Source organism: Nicotiana sylvestris, chromosome 2 (genome assembly GCF_000393655.2).
Source record: "Nicotiana sylvestris chromosome 2, ASM39365v2, whole genome shotgun sequence".
Taxonomy (NCBI): domain Eukaryota; kingdom Viridiplantae; phylum Streptophyta; class Magnoliopsida; order Solanales; family Solanaceae; genus Nicotiana; species Nicotiana sylvestris.
In genome coordinates, this window is record NC_091058.1 from 82729197 (window position 1) to 82747619 (window position 18423).

At 36.2% G+C, this 18423-nt stretch overlaps 2 protein-coding genes across 3 annotated transcripts; one reads left to right on the forward strand and one right to left on the reverse strand.

Annotated features, from left to right (window-relative positions):
* The first annotated feature begins 370 nt into the window (after positions 1–370).
* Positions 371–3198, forward strand: LOC104216391 (serpin-ZX-like). Its single transcript, XM_070166060.1, has 3 exons — positions 371–870; positions 1159–1165; positions 2712–3198. Exons 1-3 carry the CDS (start codon positions 430–432, stop codon positions 3035–3037), a joined length of 774 nt encoding a protein of 257 aa, XP_070022161.1. The 5' UTR covers positions 371–429; the 3' UTR covers positions 3038–3198.
* Positions 3199–3991: 793 nt separating this feature from the next.
* Positions 3992–17219, reverse strand: LOC104216385 (uncharacterized). Of its 2 annotated transcripts, none has more exons than XM_009766413.2 (13): positions 17043–17219; positions 16736–16894; positions 16004–16255; positions 15781–15900; positions 15465–15545; positions 13914–14009; positions 13295–13390; positions 7716–7769; positions 7426–7629; positions 6338–6463; positions 6020–6085; positions 5044–5343; positions 3992–4857 (listed from the first exon to the last, which is right to left on the reverse strand). In XM_009766413.2, exons 1-13 carry the CDS (start codon positions 17103–17105, stop codon positions 4381–4383), a joined length of 2094 nt encoding a protein of 697 aa, XP_009764715.1. In that variant the 5' UTR covers positions 17106–17219; the 3' UTR covers positions 3992–4380. The 2 variants fall into 2 exon arrangements, with proteins under 2 accessions (XP_009764715.1, XP_070024123.1); XM_070168022.1 differs by having other exon boundaries at positions 16004–16155; positions 17043–17180.
* Positions 17220–18423: the final 1204 nt, after the last annotated feature.

An 18423-nucleotide genomic window follows, 5' to 3' on the forward strand; every position in this document is an offset into this window, starting at 1 on the left:
TCCTATACTATTTTCAGAATTTATTTTGAAGTTACTATATTGTTTTCAAAATTTATTTTGACGTTCTAGTTCTACTTCTTTTTGTTTCTGTTTTTCAGAAAGTTTATTGTTTTATTAATTTTACAGCAATACAGATTGGACAACATATATTATGGGGCACGTGAACCCATATTCTCCGCAAAATTCGGTATTTTATGACATATTTTTTAAAATTGGTATAATATTAACTGTTGGCACGATGGCATCAATGCTCCAAGAAGGTTGAATGATGCACTTGGTTGAAGGTTGAGTTATTTAATAGGAGGAATAGGAACCAATCATCACTTAATATATATTTTTTTTGTAGTGTACTCGTCTACTAAAAATTCTATAACCGCGTCAGTTAAATAATATGTACCTCCTTATCAAAATAAATACTCACTTCACTTTATGTTGGCAATCCAATTTTACACAAAACTAGTGTATAACTTATCATCTTCTTCAGATTTGGATGATCTTCGGGAGTCAATCAGCAAGCAGACCAACGTTTCTTTCAAGCTGACTAAAGACGTTTTCTCCAAAAAGGTTAAAGGCGATAGAAACATGGCGTTCTCTCCTCTCACAATTCAAATATTTCTTGGCCTCATCGCTGCCGGCTCCAAAGGACCTACTCAGGATCAGCTGCTCCGTTTCCTCAAGCCCAACTCCATTAATGAACTCAACTCTCTTTATGCTCATGTTCTCAGTTCTACCTTTGTTGATGGCAGTCCCAATGGAGGTCAGCTTTTGTGTGTTGCTAATGGTGTTTGGGTCGACAAATCACTCACTTTTAAGCCTTCTCTTGAGGAAGTTGTGCGTGAAGTAATTAGGAATGGCAATGGGGCGAGGCGGGTTTAAACCTATGTGGGTGCGGGGCGGGTTGAAGCTTATGCAGGTGCGGGGCGGATTTTAATATAAAAAATGAAACTCAATGCGGGGCGGGGCGGGTTGCGGGTCCATTGCCTTTATCCAGTCTTGGGCCTTTACGCCTTTAGGCTAACACTGGAAGTTAATTTCATTGTTTAATCACAATCTTCAAATACATATGGAACCATATTCTGTAGGAAAATCATATCGTTGCTTTTTCTGTTTTGTTTTTTTTTTTTTTTTTTTTTTTTTTTGCCGGAACACATTTACCAGATTATGTGTTTGATTCTAAATTTTTAGTAATATTTTTTAATTAGGAGTAATAACATTCTTGAAAGTTCAGCAGCTTATAAATTATGTTAATCATTTGTTACTATTAGTTCATAGTGTATCAACACTAACCTTAATAATTTATTGAAATCATAATGTTATTTCAATATTATAATACCTTATTTATAACTACAACTGCCCGTTTATCTATTTGGGATGTTGTATATTTTTTCCATCCGGATGTGCTAATATTTTACAGATCATAAAGTTTAGTTGTCAAATTGTAAAAGTTTTACCTTATAGATTAATCAATAAGTGAAATTTTATAAATATCATAGAAAATTTAGTCCTAAATTATTTTATAAATAGAATAACTTTTGGTGCAACATGTTAAGTGAAAAATAGATAACTGGGTCATTAAAACAAGTTACTAATCAATAGAAATGAAAAAGGATAAATAGAAGGAAAAAAAACTTATGCGGGGCGGGGCGACTTGAGTCATTGCGGGTTTAAGTTGAACCCGCCCCGCCCCATTACCATCCCTAGTGAAGTTTACAAAGCTACTTCAGAGTGTTATTTTTTGGCACAAGGTATATATATAGGCCTTTATTAATTGTTGAACTGAAAAATCCTATTTTAAGTGGGCATTTGGACATAAAAATTGTGAAATACGAAAAAAAAAATGATTTTTTTTCTAGGAAAAATATTATTTGAAAGTTAGAGTTCTATTTGGATATGAATATAATTTGGAGCTGTTTTTAAATTTTTGTGATTGAATATAAGAGTGGTATAAAAATTTAATACCACCTTAATACCTTGTTTGGTTAGCAAACTAGGTATAAGTTAGCCCGGTGTTAATTTTAACACCGGGATAACTTATACTTTATAAGATGGGGTAATTAGCACCGATATAACCTATACCTTTTTCTTAGAAATTATGCAATTGTCATTCTTAATACAACAACCAAACAATGAATAAATAACAATCCCAACATAACTAATCTCAGCATCATTTATCCCAATATAACTTATACCGGTATAAATCTTATTCTAACCAAACGACCCCTTAGTGGTCGTTTGGTATGAGGTATTAGGTGGGATAAGAAATGGGATTAAATTTGTACCTTGTTTGGTTGGAGGTGTAAATTTATCCTGAGATAAATTTGTACCTCTAACCAAACGAAGTATAAACATAATCCCAAATCTTATCCCACTTATCCCTTCTTATCCCACTTTATACCATCAATTGTGGGATTATATTATTCCATCCTTTATGTGGTATAAATTAGATAATCCTGATAATATTTTGTCCACGCACCAAACGACCGCTTATCATTCTGTGTTTGACATAATTAAGGCTGCTGAGGTTGCCAATCAAGTCAATAGATGGGGCTAAAAAGAAGACAAATGATGTCATCGAAGAGATTCTTCCTCATGGCTCAGTAAACAATATGACAAGGCTCATGTTGGCCAATGCACTAGAGTATATTTTAAAGGAGAAGTTCAATGCTTCAAAAACGAAAGACCGTGAATTCCATCTCCTCAATGGTGTTGAGGTTACCTTATAAACAAATTTCTTATCCCAAAATTCAGAATAATTTTTGACTTTCTAAAGGGACTTGGCCTTAGATTGCCTTTCTGTGCTGGTAGTCCGACTGATGATTCCTCGGAATTGTTTGTTTCAGAGGTTTTGCACAAGTCCTTTATTGAGATAAATGAGGAAGGAACTGAAGCTTCAGCAGTTACTTTTGGAGGGTATCAAATGATGTGCTGCACAATTGAGCAGGAAATATATTTTGTTGCTGACCATCCATTCTTGTTCTGTATAAGAGACGAATCTACTGGTGTGGTGTTATTCATAAGGATCTTGTTGAATCCATAAGCTATTTTGCCAATGGAAGGAACAGAGAATGAGTTTGGAAATCTCTGAATTCACATTATCGCGAATATAGAAAGTTTTTAATCTAACCGAAAGTTTAGATTACTCTGGAGTGATTTTTAATTATATTCCATACTATAGTTACTAGTTATGCATGTTTACATTATCAATCACTGGATGGTATGTTATTCCGAATTTTGTAAAGAGATTTTTCCAATAAGCTAGTGAAGAAATAATATAGTATCGCTCCGCTAACAGTTACTAACAGTAGATTATATACCAATAGCGGATTTTTCAACTCTACCCATTGCATTTACATCATCTTCATAAAACAAAGAGGTTGAACCTACTCCACAAATTTCTATAGTTATGTAAGCTAGGCCAACTACACAGAGCACAGAAGGATGTTTTGAGAAATTTAACCAGAAAATAATTGAACTATCTGTCCTTTCAAATTGGACAAACAAAATAAGGTAAGTAATTCACTAGACTTGCAATGAAGGCTCGTGAAGTAAACTATAAACCACTTCAAGGTCCCCTCACCTTTAGATTAATTTTATTTATTTATTCACTTATTTACTTACTGATCATTTGTTTGGCTACCAGGGATGTATAATGAGACAGCAACAATTGACAATCCCAAGTTCCTTTTTCTTAGTAGCAGAAGGGGATAGCTGGGCACCAAACTGAGCTAACTTCGACCTAAAACCCACACAGGAGTCTCTGTTCATAGGCCTACGTTAGGCAATGGAACTATATTGCTATCAATCAACTTACTGTACCAAAACTACTACCATATACGTGGATGGTGGCAAGACTTCCCTTAGCTTCTCCTGTTGCGTTTCCATCTCAGCTATAGCAAGTGCACAATATATCTTCTTTTTTTATTGTGGTGGGTGGGGGCGAGGGGATATCTAGCTAGACCTGGGAAAGATGTAGCTATGAAAACAGCCGACGAATACAAAACTGCACTAATTTGAGCAACATGCTATAGTACACCTTGAGAATCTTGTAGCATTTGGGGAGTAGTAAAAACGACATCAAGGATGAAATGTTGACAGAAAAACTTACCTTAATCTAACCCCAAATACAGGCATAGCTCATATGCAACAAGTGTTGCAGTAATATACAACTCAATCGTATAGGAGAATTAGGACTAAGAATAAAAAGAGCTCTCTAAAAGTTTACAGTGTTCCTTATCTTTTTCTCTGCAAGCTGGTCCATTCGCACAAACCGAAGCCCTTCCTGATGCATATGGCTGAAATCCCACGGTAGTTCTTTTTCTGCACTAAGTCTGGGATCTTGTGGCTTACACTACTCTATAATCTATCAGTATGCCTCACTTGTCACCACTGACCAGAAGTTGCCCTAGGTTTTCCCTTTGTAGAATTTAGATACTGTGAGACAAAGAGCACTCCCATCACAATTATAAGGCAGCCTACAAGTGTGCTAAAGAAGAGTGCACCAGGTTGCCTAGTTTGAACAAAACCATAAACTCCACTTGAAGTAACAAGGATAAGATCAGTTAATCCATCATTTGAGAAGTCTTCAGACACCAAGGCATGAGTGGGAGGTGCAGGGAGGTCGATAGTAGTCAACAGACTCCCTCCAGGAGATAATACTACAGCTTCTTGGTCTCCTGCTGCAAGGATCAATTCTTGACTGTCGTGCACACGCAGTGGAAATGCCTTTAGAGTCGGCACCACTGTGCCAGCTTCCATCATTCCCGCAGGCGATGGAAGGTTTGACCATGTAGCACCAGTCAATATCTGCCAATTCCACAGAGCACCATGTCCATGCAAGCCCGGAGAATATGATGTTACCTGACAAGTAATCCATTTTCAAATTATTGAATAAAATGAATGTGCCCAACATCTCATGGAAGATAAGACATTAAGCATGTCCATGGCATGAGAAATCATTTCTATCAGAATTCGAACTACTCAGTGTGAAGAAACTATTGCGTGTTACTGTTACAACTAAACACTTGTTCCAAGTTAAAAGGATACCTCGCCACGATTTGTCAAGAATATAACATCTCCATGGCTTCCCTTACGATGTCGATGACCATCATTTCTGGGGATGAGAATAGGCGTTGCTACCTCTAGAGAAGTTGCATCAAAAGTGTGACCAAACCCTCTGGAGAATTCACCATGCTGGAATAAGTTAAAAGGAGAATGACGACAAATAGAAGCATTGAAAAGCTGTTCCCGCACTGGAACACCAGAGGTTGCAACAGCCCAACAGGGACGCAGCACCTCCATTGATCCACTAACAACAGTCTGTTCAGCACCATTGGCCCCCACAACCTGCAAAAAAAATATTAGGAAAGAAAAGAGAAGACAAAAAGGCGTGAAAATGCTGATTGATTTCTTACAAAAACAGTACTGTTAAGTCACCAACATTTAACCTTAATCATTCATCTAGAGTTAAAGCACCTTTCATTGCTTTCTAATCCGCCAGTGCTGTGATCTTTGAAAATATGACAGGTCAATTTCTCTCCTAAAAAAGCTCTTAACCTTTTCAGAAAAGAAGGGGTTCTTACCTTCCACTTTCAGTTTTATCATCCAGTATCCTAGATACATGTCAGTCATAAGATAAATAAGCTCAAGAGAAACCGAGTGTCTCTAGAATTATCTCATCCTCTGCACATCTTTTATCCTCTTTTTTAAATAAACTTCTCCACTGTAAAGTTTAATGCTTTAAAGTGGAAGTTCAGTTTTTAGGCCAGTTGTTTAGGGTCCCAAAGATCTTCTGCAGCTGGTCATTTCGTCAGATGCTAGTTCTATCTTTTTCCTCTTGATTGAGCAATCTATTTGCTGCTTTATTCTTTGTTTCATTATCCATAACTACTCCCATTTAAGCAGGACGCATATATCAAAGCTAATTGAGCTTATCCCGTCCGCAATATTAGTACGCAATTTTTTTATAGAATTCACATTGGAAATGGAGAGAGACAAAAGAGAGCAAAAATTTATACTTTACCTGGACATGGTCCAAAACTCCATCGCCATTGATATCTGCATGAAGCCCGCCTTCTAGGAGATGAAGCTGGTGAAATCATAAACTCACATCAAACCACAAACTAACAGACAAGGAGATAGTGAGAATGAAAAGGGTCCAGAGTTCACTCGAAAGGGTTTTCTGGCACAAAAAATAGTATGCTTAGCATTTGTCATACAGCTACTATTCGAGACCTCTGTTACTTGGGCAATGTCCTTATATTTTAACATACACACAGCAATACTGGAATCATCAATCATAAGTATTTTAAACCAAATATGTGATAGCGACAGTACATACCTTGCACACAGTACGACCAGTTGCTATATGAACAGCTTCAATCCCTTCCTTCTCATGAGCCACAACAACGTTAGGGACCCACCATAGCTTGGTATAATTGGTGATAGTAGGAACATAGGGCAACGGCTGCACCAATAAAATGCTTAAAATGTAACTGAGTGCTAAAATAGTTTGAGGACCGCAGTATAGTCAAAATATTCTCAATTATGGTCGAATAGGTCTTAACTATCCATGCATGATCTAACTTCAAATTAGCTGCCAGCAGAAAAATGTTGCTCTACTAGATGGTCCTACAGAAATGCAATTTCCATCACAAAACAGGGATTATGTTAGTGAATAGTGATATAGTATAAAAACCATGGAAAAGATGTTACAGTCTAAACGAGATGAAAACCAGGATTTAATTGCTCATTCGTAGATGCAGTAAAGCTATGCCTTTACTTCCCTAAAACCTGCTTCTTGATATCAATCTGTATGGCATCACATCAGTCATTTTATGCTAACTGAAGCATAGGAAAGTATGTTACATGTTAAGAGGGGTAGAAAGACAGTTTTTGTTTCAGAATTTCCTTTCCAGATTTCAGCTCTCTCATTGATATCAATCTGTATGGAATCACATCACAGTCTATACTAGGAAAGTATGTTACACGTTAAGAGGGGTAGAAAGACAGTTTTTGTTTCCCTCCCTCCCCTCTCGATCGATATGCCAAATCATTCACTCTACAAAATAGGTTGACACTTGAGTATGAGAGTTACCAAACAATTAAAACATAACGCCATTAAAGCATATTTGGTAAGAGAGTTTTTCTCTAACAACCAATTCACAAATTAGCTTTTCTACATTAATGTTAAAAAAAAAATTAGAACTTCAAGCAATTTGAGATCTGACGAGTACATCACTTGTAGAATCCTGGAATATTGTGCCATTAAGATTATTAATTAAAGATCACAGCTAAGGATATATCAGAAACACATCTTCTAAAGTAATGGCAAATAGTTATCAGTACATAATACAAGACAGTCTTGAGAAAAAAGGGCGAGGACGAAGAGAACAGGGGAACTGCTAAAAACCCACAGTAAACCATCACCTTTTTGGGTTTTGCTGATTTTGCATAATTTACTGCCTTTCCAATAACATTTGAGATTCTTTTAGTAGTGTCTTTGCCAGGTGGATGATTTTCCTCAGGCTTATGGTAAGGGTAGGTGACAGACTTCCCAGGTACTTTCTTTACCACCTTCCTTTTATGTCGCCTGAAGTGTGCCAGCTTTAACCTGGTGTCCTCCCGCCGATCCTGCTCCGAAAGAATTCACATTAGTGTCATCACCAATAACATGCAATGCAATGACGATCAGTATAGAGCAGTAAGATGCCACTCACCCAGTGATGTGGCATAACTCCAAGAATGGATTCTCTAAATTCCCGACATTCGAACTAAAATTGCAAACAGTTCAAGTTAGCTTAGTGATGAATATATTTTAGAGTTGAATAACGCATTTCTCAACGAACAAGGCAGAAGTAGTGGGAAAAGATGGAACAACAAATTGAATATCAATCAATGGCCAATCTGCTGCAAGAGGTTTTTATATCCATTAGCTCTATTCAGGTTGATTTCATTCCATAACAAACAAGTCTTACACCATAAAATACGAGAACAAACACCAGACCTAACGTAAGTGTAACACTAACAAATTAGCGTTAGACCCAACTAATTGGTAACACTTATATGGATCGTTTGAAACAATTATGTTGTGTTCTTAGTTAAATCCTCAATATTCAAGATATTGGGGTTTTCTTAAATCCGCAATATTCTCTTTTATCACCTTCAAACATTATAATGTATAGCTACAGACGTGTGCATTTGGAGGTCCACGCAGGCTCAGGCGACATTATCTCATTTTATCCTCTATATGTGTGAATCACCCTAGTGCCTGAGTGTTTTAAGCGAAAAGAAAGAAGCGAATAGCAAGCTTTTTCTACGTAAAGCGCACATTTCATGGTGAATACAAATTACCAAAAATATATGACTTAGTACTTGTAACATCAAGCTGAAATGCAAATTACTTATTCAGCATCCTGTATATACTGTAACGACAATATCAATAAAACAACTCAAATAGTCAAATGAAACTCTACTGCTTCAACAAAGCCACTGAAAAATAATTTCAAATGCAAAAATAATTTTTTATTTTCAATGATCACCCATAGAACAAAGAATTTATTTGGAGTATATAACTTAAATTTAGTTGCTTTAGTAACTGAACAAAGAGAGTTGAAGAGAAGCAAAAAGATTCAAAAAAGAGCCATTTTAGTTTTTAGGAATCTATATATAATAAAGGGAGAGGCAAAAGCACAATATTTAGACAAGTGGCATAACCTCAAATAGCCAAGTGGCATTATTAAGACAAAATAAACTACCTTTCTAACTAAAAAAACCTTTTGAATTTTAAATATTGAATTAATTGGTTACTCTATTTGAATTAATAAATATAGATATCTTATAATTAGCTATATAATAGAAAATGAAAATATAAAAAAATAAAAATACAAAAAAACTACCCATTCAAATTGGGTTAACATTTTCAAGTTGAAATTTTAAAATTATTTAAAAAAAAAAAAACTAAAAATTCAAATTGAATGGATAGTAGTTTATATATATAGAGAGAGAGAGAGAAAAAGATGTAAAATAATTATATCTATCTATAATTAAAAAGTAGAAGAAAAAGCAATCTCATTAAGGCAAGTGGCGTAAATACAAAAAGCCAAGTGGCATTGTTAAGACAAAATAAACTACCTTTCTAACTAAAAACTATTTTGAATTTTAAATTTTGAAATAATTGGTTACTCTATTTGAATTAATAAATATAAATATCTTACAATTATCTATAATAAAAATAAAAATAAAATTACCCATTCAAATTATGGAGTATTTTCAAGTTGAAGTTTTAACATTACCAAACAACTCGTAGTGATAATGCCCTAGAGTATTTGTCTTCCCCATTTCAGCAGTTCATGAACTCTCATGGGATTATTCATCAAACATCTTGTCCGTACACATCTCAACAAAATGAGGTAGCTGAATGAAAGAACAGACGCCTTATTGAAACTGCTCGTACCCTACTCATACAATCTCATGTTCTGTTGCGTTTTTGGGGATACAGTTCTTACATCATGCTATCTTATTAATCGTATGACATCTTCAGCTATCCAGAATCAAGTTCCATTCACTGTCCTTGTTTCCCCACTTACCTTTGTTCTCTCTTCTGCCCCGTGTCTTTGGGAGCACATGTTTTGTTCATAATCTTACTCCATGAAAAGATAAGTTAGCTCCTCGTGCTATTAAATGTGTATTTTTGGGTTACTCGAGAACACAAAAGGGGTATCGATGCTATTCTCCTGACCTCCAACAGTACTTTATGTCCGCTGATGTTGCCTTTTTTGAAACCCTATCATACTTCACAGGTCCAAGTAATAACTTAGATATTTCCAGTTCCATCTTTTGGAGATTCAGTCACTATCTCCCATTCATCTTCCTCTACAACTCCAGCTCCACCACCTACAGCTCCAATTGCAGCTCCATCACCTCTAGCTCTAGTTCCACCATATATAGCTTCGGTTCCACCACCTAGTCCAATTCAACCTTCTGTAGCTCCACCACTTCTGACTTATCATCGTCGTCCGCGCCCAGCATCAGGCCCACCTGATTCACGTACTGCACCTGACCCTGCTAATACTGCAAACTTGTCTCCTCTTAATCAACCGATTGCACTACAGAAAGGTATACGGTCCACGCTTATTCCTAATCCCCATTATGTCGATTTAAGTTACCATCATCTGTCATCACCCCATTGTGCATTTGTATCATTATTGTCATATATTTCCATACCTAAGTCTACAAGTGAAGCACTGTCTCATCCAGGATGGCGACAAGCTATGATTGACGAGATGTCTATTGTACATACAAGTGGTACTTAGGAGCTTGTTCCTCTTCCTTCGGGTAAATCGACTGTTGGTTGTCGTTGGGTGTATGTAGTCAGAGTTGGTCTAGATGGTCAGGTTGATCGACTTAAGGCTCGTCTTGTTGCCAAAGGATATACTCAGATATGTGGGCATGATTATAGTGATATTTTCTCTCTCGTGGCTAAAATAGCACAAGTCCGCCTTTTTCTATCAATGACTGATGTTAGGGGTGGGAATAAAATCTGAAAAACCGAATTCCGAACCGAACTGAATAAATTCGGTATTGGTATGTTCGGTATTTCGGTACTACTTCGGTATCGATTTTTCGGTTATTCGGTATTTCGGTTCGGTCCTCGATATTGAGGTTTTGATATTTTGGTATACCGAAATACTGAAATACCGAATCATTTAAGTAAACATTCCCTTACTACCACCAAGCCCAAGTTATCAATTCCCAGCCCAAAATTTCAACGTTGTTACCCTTAGCTAGTAGCCCAACAAGACTAAGCCCAATGCCCCAACCCAGGTTTAAGTTAATGTTAAGTACGCTGGTTCACTTCCAATCTTTATCATGTAAAATTTGTGCCTTACTTTAGGTGACGTACTTCATGTTGTAAGAGCTAATTTCGCCACAGTTTGGGGCTTCACCTTGGATATTATTTGTGAATTCTTGCTCATCCCTAGTGCTGAACATGATGATGGACGACTTGTGCTTCTTACTATGCAAGTTTTTTCTTCCATGTTACTATACATCACTTTCTTGGTTCCTTGTTCATTTATTAGATTTCTTTTGAAGTTGAGAAAAAGAAAGAAAGAACAATGACGTGATTGGTGAATTTGTTTGGAATTGGATGAACTACGCAAAGGGTTTTTATATATGTATAGATTAGGGAGCAAAAGGGGTTTCTCTTTTATTTTTTATTTTTTAAATCAAGGACTAGAGAGAATTTTAAAAGGAAATGAAGTTGTTGATGGAAGCAAGGATTAGATGAATCCTATTCTAACATATATTAAAGAGAGAATCAATAGAATACAGAATTGGTCCCCATCAATCCTACATTATATGAGTATCAAAGAGAGATCCTTAGAGTTACAAAGATTCAGAGTCGAAGATTAGAAAAAAAACAAGGTAAAAAAATACAAAGATTTGGTATGATACCGAAACCGTACCGAACCAAACAAGAAAATACCGAACCGTACCGAACTATATTGGTACGGTATTTGGTATCCATAATTGATATACTGAATACCGAAGTACCGAACCGTACTTTATAAATATCGTACCGAAGTACTGAACGCCCACCCCTAGCTGATGTTCGCCATTGGCCTCTCTATTAGCTGGACATTAAGAATGTTTTTCTTCATTGTGACATTGAGGATGAGGTTTATATGGAGCAACCACCTGGTTTTGTTGCTTAGAGGGAGTCTAGTGGCCTTGTATATCGGTTGCGTTGGTCCCTCTATAGCTAAAGAGGTCTCCTCAAGCCTGGTTTGATAAGTTCAGTACAGTTATTCAGGAGTTTGGCATGGCTGGTAGTGAAGCTGATCACTTTGTGTTTTATCGGCATTCTGCTATTTATCTGGTGGCTTATGTTGATGATATTGTTATCACTGGCAATGATCAGGATGGTATTACTAAGTTGAAGCAACATCTCTTTCAGTACTTTCAGACTAAGGATCTGGGCAAATTAAAGTATTTTCTAGTATTGAGGTCGCTTAGTCTAGCTCAGATATTGTGATCTTACAATGAAAGTATGCCTTAAACATTCTTGAGGAGACAGGAATGACAGGTTGTAGACCTCAGCCAAGGCAGGGGGAGCCTTAGCGATCCTGCAAGATATAGGCAGTTGGTTGGTAAATTAAATTACTTCACAATGACTAGACCTGACATTTCCTTTCCTGTGAGTGTTATAAGTCAGTTTATGGGATGCAGTTGTCCGCATTCTTCGGTATATTAAATCAGCTCCAGGCAAATGACTATTGTTTGAGGATCGAGGCCATAAGCAAATCGTTGGATACTCAGATGCCGATTGGACAGGATCACTTTCTGATAGACGTTCTATGCCTGGATATTGTGTTTTAGTAGGAGGTAACTTGGTGTCTTGGAAGAGCAAGAAATAGAATGTAGTTGTTCGGTCTAGTGCAGAAGCAAAATATCGAGCAATGGCTATGGCAACATGTGAGCTAGTTTAGATCAAACTGTTGCTCAAAGAGTTAAAATTTGGTGAGATTAGCCAAATGGAACTTGTGTGTGATACTCAAGCTGCCCTTCATATTGCATCGAATCAAGTGTTCCAATGAGAGAACTAAACATGTTGAGATTGACTGTCACTTCGTCAGAGAAAAAATACCCTCAGGAGATATCACTACAAAGTTTGTGAGGTCGAATGATTAGCTCGCAGATACTTTCACCAAGTCTCTCACTTGTCCTCGTATTAGTTATATATGTAACAAGCTCGGTACATATGATTTGTATGCACCAACTTGAGGGGAGTATTAGAATAGCTATGTGAATATATATGTAATTAGTCCCAGTCCCTTATGTAGTAGGAGTAGGTTATATATTATGTATACTTATAAATAGGGTTCATTGTATTACAACTAATATCAATAATAAATTTTTCTCTCGTGCTTTCTCACGGTAATAAGCAAAAGTATGAACTTTTAAACATTGGACTGCAACACCAACTATGACAGGAAGAAAGCGAACAGAAAACTAACATGGAAAAATTACTTATAATAAGAGAAAGGCTTCTCGTTCTTCTACAAAGTGACATCCCGATATTCGTCAACTGTATATATATATATATATATTTTATTCTAACTTATATAAACAAAAAAGAAAGTGTTACTGTATCCCCTAAGTTTTTAATAAAATTATGAGATTGCCTAAATGAAAAAGTTTCAAGTAGATTTTTTTCAAAGATAAGGAACAGAGCAAAAAATATGTCAAATGATGACACCCCAAATGCATTCAATGAGCTAGTATGTTTCTATACCTCCCCAGGATGACGACTGTTCAAAGCATGTGCATCAAGCTTGTAGTTATGTTGTGGAATTAGAAGAGATTCATCAGAAGATGGCTTCTGAATATTCTGCAATATCAGGACAAAAAAGAAAGAAATATCTTAGAAACGATTGAAGATCATTAATAGAAAAATTTTCAAAAAGATGTCTTCTCGAGTTTACCCAAGCCCAAACTGACCATGTTCACATCACAAACTCTATGCTAGAACAACACCAGCAACTCGTAAAAGCACATGTGAGATTAATGCAAAGAATTGGATGGAAAAGATATTAAATCTAGCTAGCTCTCACAGGATGTTCAATTCCAAATTGAAATTTTTCTTCACTATTAACTTCATGACACCTTTTTTCAACAAATATCAGACCAGCAATGATGCAATGCAAACTGTAATATTCGTCTACGGTACAGATACCTCTAGGATACACACTTGATGAAATATTTGACATGAAAGGTAGTCCAGAACAAACTTACACCAAGAAATCTTGAAAGGAAAATGAGCGACAATACTAACACCATCCTCATTCTTTGGGGAAAAACATAACTTGAAGCAGAAAAGGCTCCTTTTGGGGGAGGGAGAGTTAGTGAGTAACCTCAGTCTTCCTGCTCCAGCGAAGTTGGCCGGTGCGACCAGCAAGTGCATAAAGTGCAAAATGGCGTAAATCAACAGCTCCTGAATTCTCAGAAGCCTGCATTAAACAAATACATCAAGTTAGACACCAAATAAAAAAGATATCCAGGAGTAACGTATTACCATAAGCATATTTTGAAAAAAAACAAATTCGCAAAAAGAGGATAACTACAAAACTGAATTTAAACAGCCTCTACACAAAGTAACAGTTTCCTCATTTTCAGCATCAACCCCCCCAGTCCCCACCACCAAAAGAAAGCAAAACTAGACAAACATAAAAGGGAATAATAGGCATATTGATTGGGATTTCTCCACCACCAACCCCCCCCCCCGAACTACATATATACAAACAACCCCATGCAGATCATAAGCATTATCATCTAGAAAGGTTGCATGTTTATAAGTACTTCAAGGACCTCAATAACACAAAATTACAAAATCAGCAAGAAGCGAGAAAGGATAATGATAAACGCTCAGCCCTTTGTGCACATGTAAGAGTTCTAACTATTTCAACCAGAACAGAGTCATGTGGACTATGTAAGCATCTAGACTTTGTCTCAGTTATATTTAATATGACAAACAGGGATGCAGAAAGAATACTTTTCTTATTTGATCAGAGCCGAAATATGAAAGAGGGAATGTAAAAAGGGCGTCATGTTCCCAAATTTATTGGCAACCAGAACTGATATAAGTCATTTTCAAGTCAGACTCCTTGAGTGAAAGCCACGATACTAAGTCTTTTCTTTAATTCTTCTTCTTGACCGGTATAAGCAAGTGAGAACCACGAGTTAATTGATGTTTTTTTAAAAGGTAACAATGACTTAACTGATAAAACTCCATTTCCTAACCATCCAACATTGAGACCAGATGCTATAAAGGCAAGTGAAACTGAAAGAGGACAAATAAGGTTTCAAGATATTACATTGATAACAGAAAGCATACTACAGCCCACTAATTCCCAGATAACTGAGAATTATTTACAACAATAGAGATGATGCACCGTGCCATGACTACATTGCTTTCCATTTAGAAAACTAGGGAGGAGAACTGTAAAAATGCCTAACTAGCTACTGAATTACAATTCAAGCTTTGATACAGGAAAATTATGCAACAAAAGAACTATTTACTAGACCATCATCCTTTGAACAACCTAACAATAGTCGATAACCTTTTTAGGCACCTAAAATGCTAGAAATATTCTTAGCTAATTCAATAAGTAAATGGTTGTTCTTAGTTACATATATGGGAATTTAGTTGTCTTCTTTAGAAAATCATGTCAGCATAACCCAAACCTCAAGAATTACATTGTGTGTTAGCTGAACACAACCCATGAGAAAGAAAGAGAATATGAAACGGAAGAAAGTCAAGGGATAACTATGATACGTGATATTACGTTTCAGCGATAATTGGGGAACGAAAAAGAGCACAGCTAGTAATAAATAGAGCACAGGGAACATAATAGTGATCTTAAGAGCAAGAAGAAATGTGTACTTCAAACAGCATGAATATTTACCTCCTTCTCAGCAGCACTTCTTCTGTGCTGCTCTGCACTTTTCTCAGCCATTTCAATCTCTTCAAATGGATCAATATGCATCTGAAAAGGAAGAAAATAAGTAACATAAGAAAAATTTCGCTTCGTAACTTTTACTTACTCGAAGAAAACTACAAAAAAGGGGTAAAAGACTAGCTAACAAATTCTACAAGAGTCAAGAAGTCCCAAAAAGCTGTAGTTTTTTCTGGGCCTTTTTACTTTGTAAATACTAAGTTAAGTCGTAATGAAATAACATTCTAATAGGGTTGGTCACTTCTAGAAAGGAGTAATTACATACATGAGGCTGCATTTCCATCCTTCCACCAATAATAACCAAGCCTGAATCTCCATGTTTTACAGTGTAATTACTTATGGAAATTGCTATCTCCCTGTGATGAGCACTATGAGGAAAATCCTCCTGTACGAATTTACCAGGAAGAACAAATAGAACATAAGTTTATCAGAAAGTATATCAGAAGTTTCTGTAATTCAAAAGGTGAGAATCTCCATGCATAAAGCACCTGCAAGTTGACCTCCCATAGCTTTTTGAGATTGTGATCGAAACACATCACAGACCAACCTGAGGTAACAACAACTAGGACCTGTTTACGAGGCTCCCTGTGATTATAGTTCCTATCTATCACACCCGTGGCCATCGCCACTGCTCGTCTGCCTGAGACAATACGAATTTTGTCAGGCAAGAGGGACACCTCCGCGAGCAAACGTGCTTCACTGAAACCTTCATCAACACGCCTAGAATGTGGTTCCAAAACCTAAAAGAAAAAAAAGAAAAAAAAGGCATACAAGAAACTTTCCAGCAAACAAAGTAGATTGAGCTTCATCGGAAAACTGATTAAGAAATTTACTAAATGTTGCTCAGAAATTGCCAAGCCTAGTGTACTGTCCAGCCACACAGAATAAACCAAAGATCGAATGGAAGGGCAGATTGAGACTACTTCAATAGTGCAGTCGCACGCATAGCTTTTTCCAGAGGGTAGGGAGCCTCAGCTTATGCATTGGTTTATCAAAATAACTTCTACTCTCCCAGTTCCTTGTATTCAAAAAGGTGAGCAGCCTTAAACAAAAATGCCCTCTGCGGACTCTCTATACTTGTATAATCCGTAAAGTATTTGGCTTACCCTTTATGTCTTATTAGTCAAACCTAATCGTCTATATATGCACATTTGGAACTCACTGACTATAAATCCTATATCTAGTCTCTGATCCTATGGGATTGTAATTCAGAAAATTACCTGAATTTTGGCATCGTGAGTGGCGACAAGGACCTCTTTCTTGCCATCACCGTTGAGATCGGCAACAATTGGGGGAGGAAGACGCTCAGCCTCGTATTTGATGGGATACTCTTCGGATAGATGAAACCATGCCTCCTTGAACGATAAATCACCTTCGTGCTGGTAATTATATACATACACAATAAATACAAGTTTAAAGTAGGAATTTTTAGGAAAAGTGATATTTAAGAAGCTAGGGTTCTTGACTATTTTTTGGCAGTATGAGACTGGCGTTGAATAGAGAAATGAGGATGAGAAAAAAAAATACCTGAAGAGAAAAGAAAATAGCGAAAGCAGATAGCATCAGAATAGCTAAATCGCGCTTCCTCATCTTCGGCCTCTTCTTCTTCTTCTTGTTGATCAAGGACTCACTGAGTCGAAGCAGTGCTGTAGCGTTCTCAGCTTCGACAGAACAACAGAGTTGTAACGTTTGCGTACGGGTTGATCTTCCTCCCGACCCGCCTACTGATCGGACCCAATAAAATTGGGTTGAAAAGATACGGGCTGATTTACGCAAATGTACTTCTTAGACCATTGTTTAAATTTTATCCTTATTTTAAAAAGTTGCAAGATGGAGGTGTAAATTCATAAATTGCAGAGAAATAAAAATAACTACAAGAAAATATACGTGATTTCACACCATATCAAAAAAATGACTCATATTTTTAAGTTTTACCTCACCTACCCCATATTGTACATATTTTAAAAGCACTAGCAAATTCAAAATATGTGTTCTTACCATCATTGCTTCTAAAAGCTATGGAGTTAAATATGAGTTCTCACAACCATTGTTTTCACTCTCTTCTTCTCACATTTTCTGCATATGCTTCAAGGGGTCGTCCACCATTACTGTTTCTCTTCCTGTGTCATCTGGTTGCAATGAAGGCCATTCAAATCTTTGCTTTCGAAAATAGGATTTTTTGAGTTTGTTAGTTGTTTGGATTGCGTGTTGTTCCAATTGATTGAAAATATCAAAAGGAGTCCAAAATTTAAATTTGAAGTGATTTGGAGTAGATTTGAGCAAGATTTGAGTTATATTTCAGAAAAAACGCAAGGAAGAAGACGATGTCAGTTTTTTGTATAATTATGTATAATCTTGTATAATAGTGTATATGCGTGTATAAACACATCTTATACATTTTTATACACCTTTTTACAAGCATTTGTAGATGAATTTCTTCCACGATTTTCAGTTGCAATTCGCGTTCAAAACTAGTCCAAATCTCCATTAAATGACTTCAAATTTTATATACAATCTCATTATATTATTTCTTACAAGTCTAAATAACACCCACTCCAAATTTCTCATAAAATCAAATTCGGAATGTAAACCCACATATTTAAGCTTGTTAAAAATCTAATTTTCGCCACTCAAATAGATTTGGTTTGTTGAACTAATATTTGAATCATAGTTACTGATTCAAAAATTAACTTAAAAGCTTGAGCAATCTTTTTTTTTAAATTAAATAGTAATTTTAAGAACCTATTATTTTTAGGTTAGTTGATTGTAAATTGAAATATGGGCTATAAAATTGAAAAGTAGGGAGCCAAATTATTCTTATGTGAAATTTTTCCTATTTTTAACTGTATCATAAGGGAAGACTTTGATACGATGAGGGTATAATAGTAAATATGAATTGTTTTATGGG

Coding starts and splice junctions, on each gene's coding strand:
- LOC104216391 (XM_070166060.1), top strand. CDS start 430: ATGTTGGCAATCCAATTTTACACAAAACTAGTGTATAACTTATCATCT.
- LOC104216385 (XM_009766413.2), bottom strand. CDS start 17,105: ATGAGGAAGCGCGATTTAGCTATTCTGATGCTATCTGCTTTCGCTATT. Junction 14,010..15,464: donor GAAGTGCTGCTGAGAAGGAG/GTAAATATTCAT, acceptor TGTTTAATGCAG/GCTTCTGAGAATTCAGGAGC. Junction 6,464..7,425: donor AATCAGCAAAACCCAAAAAG/GTGATGGTTTAC, acceptor TTATTGGTGCAG/CCGTTGCCCTATGTTCCTAC.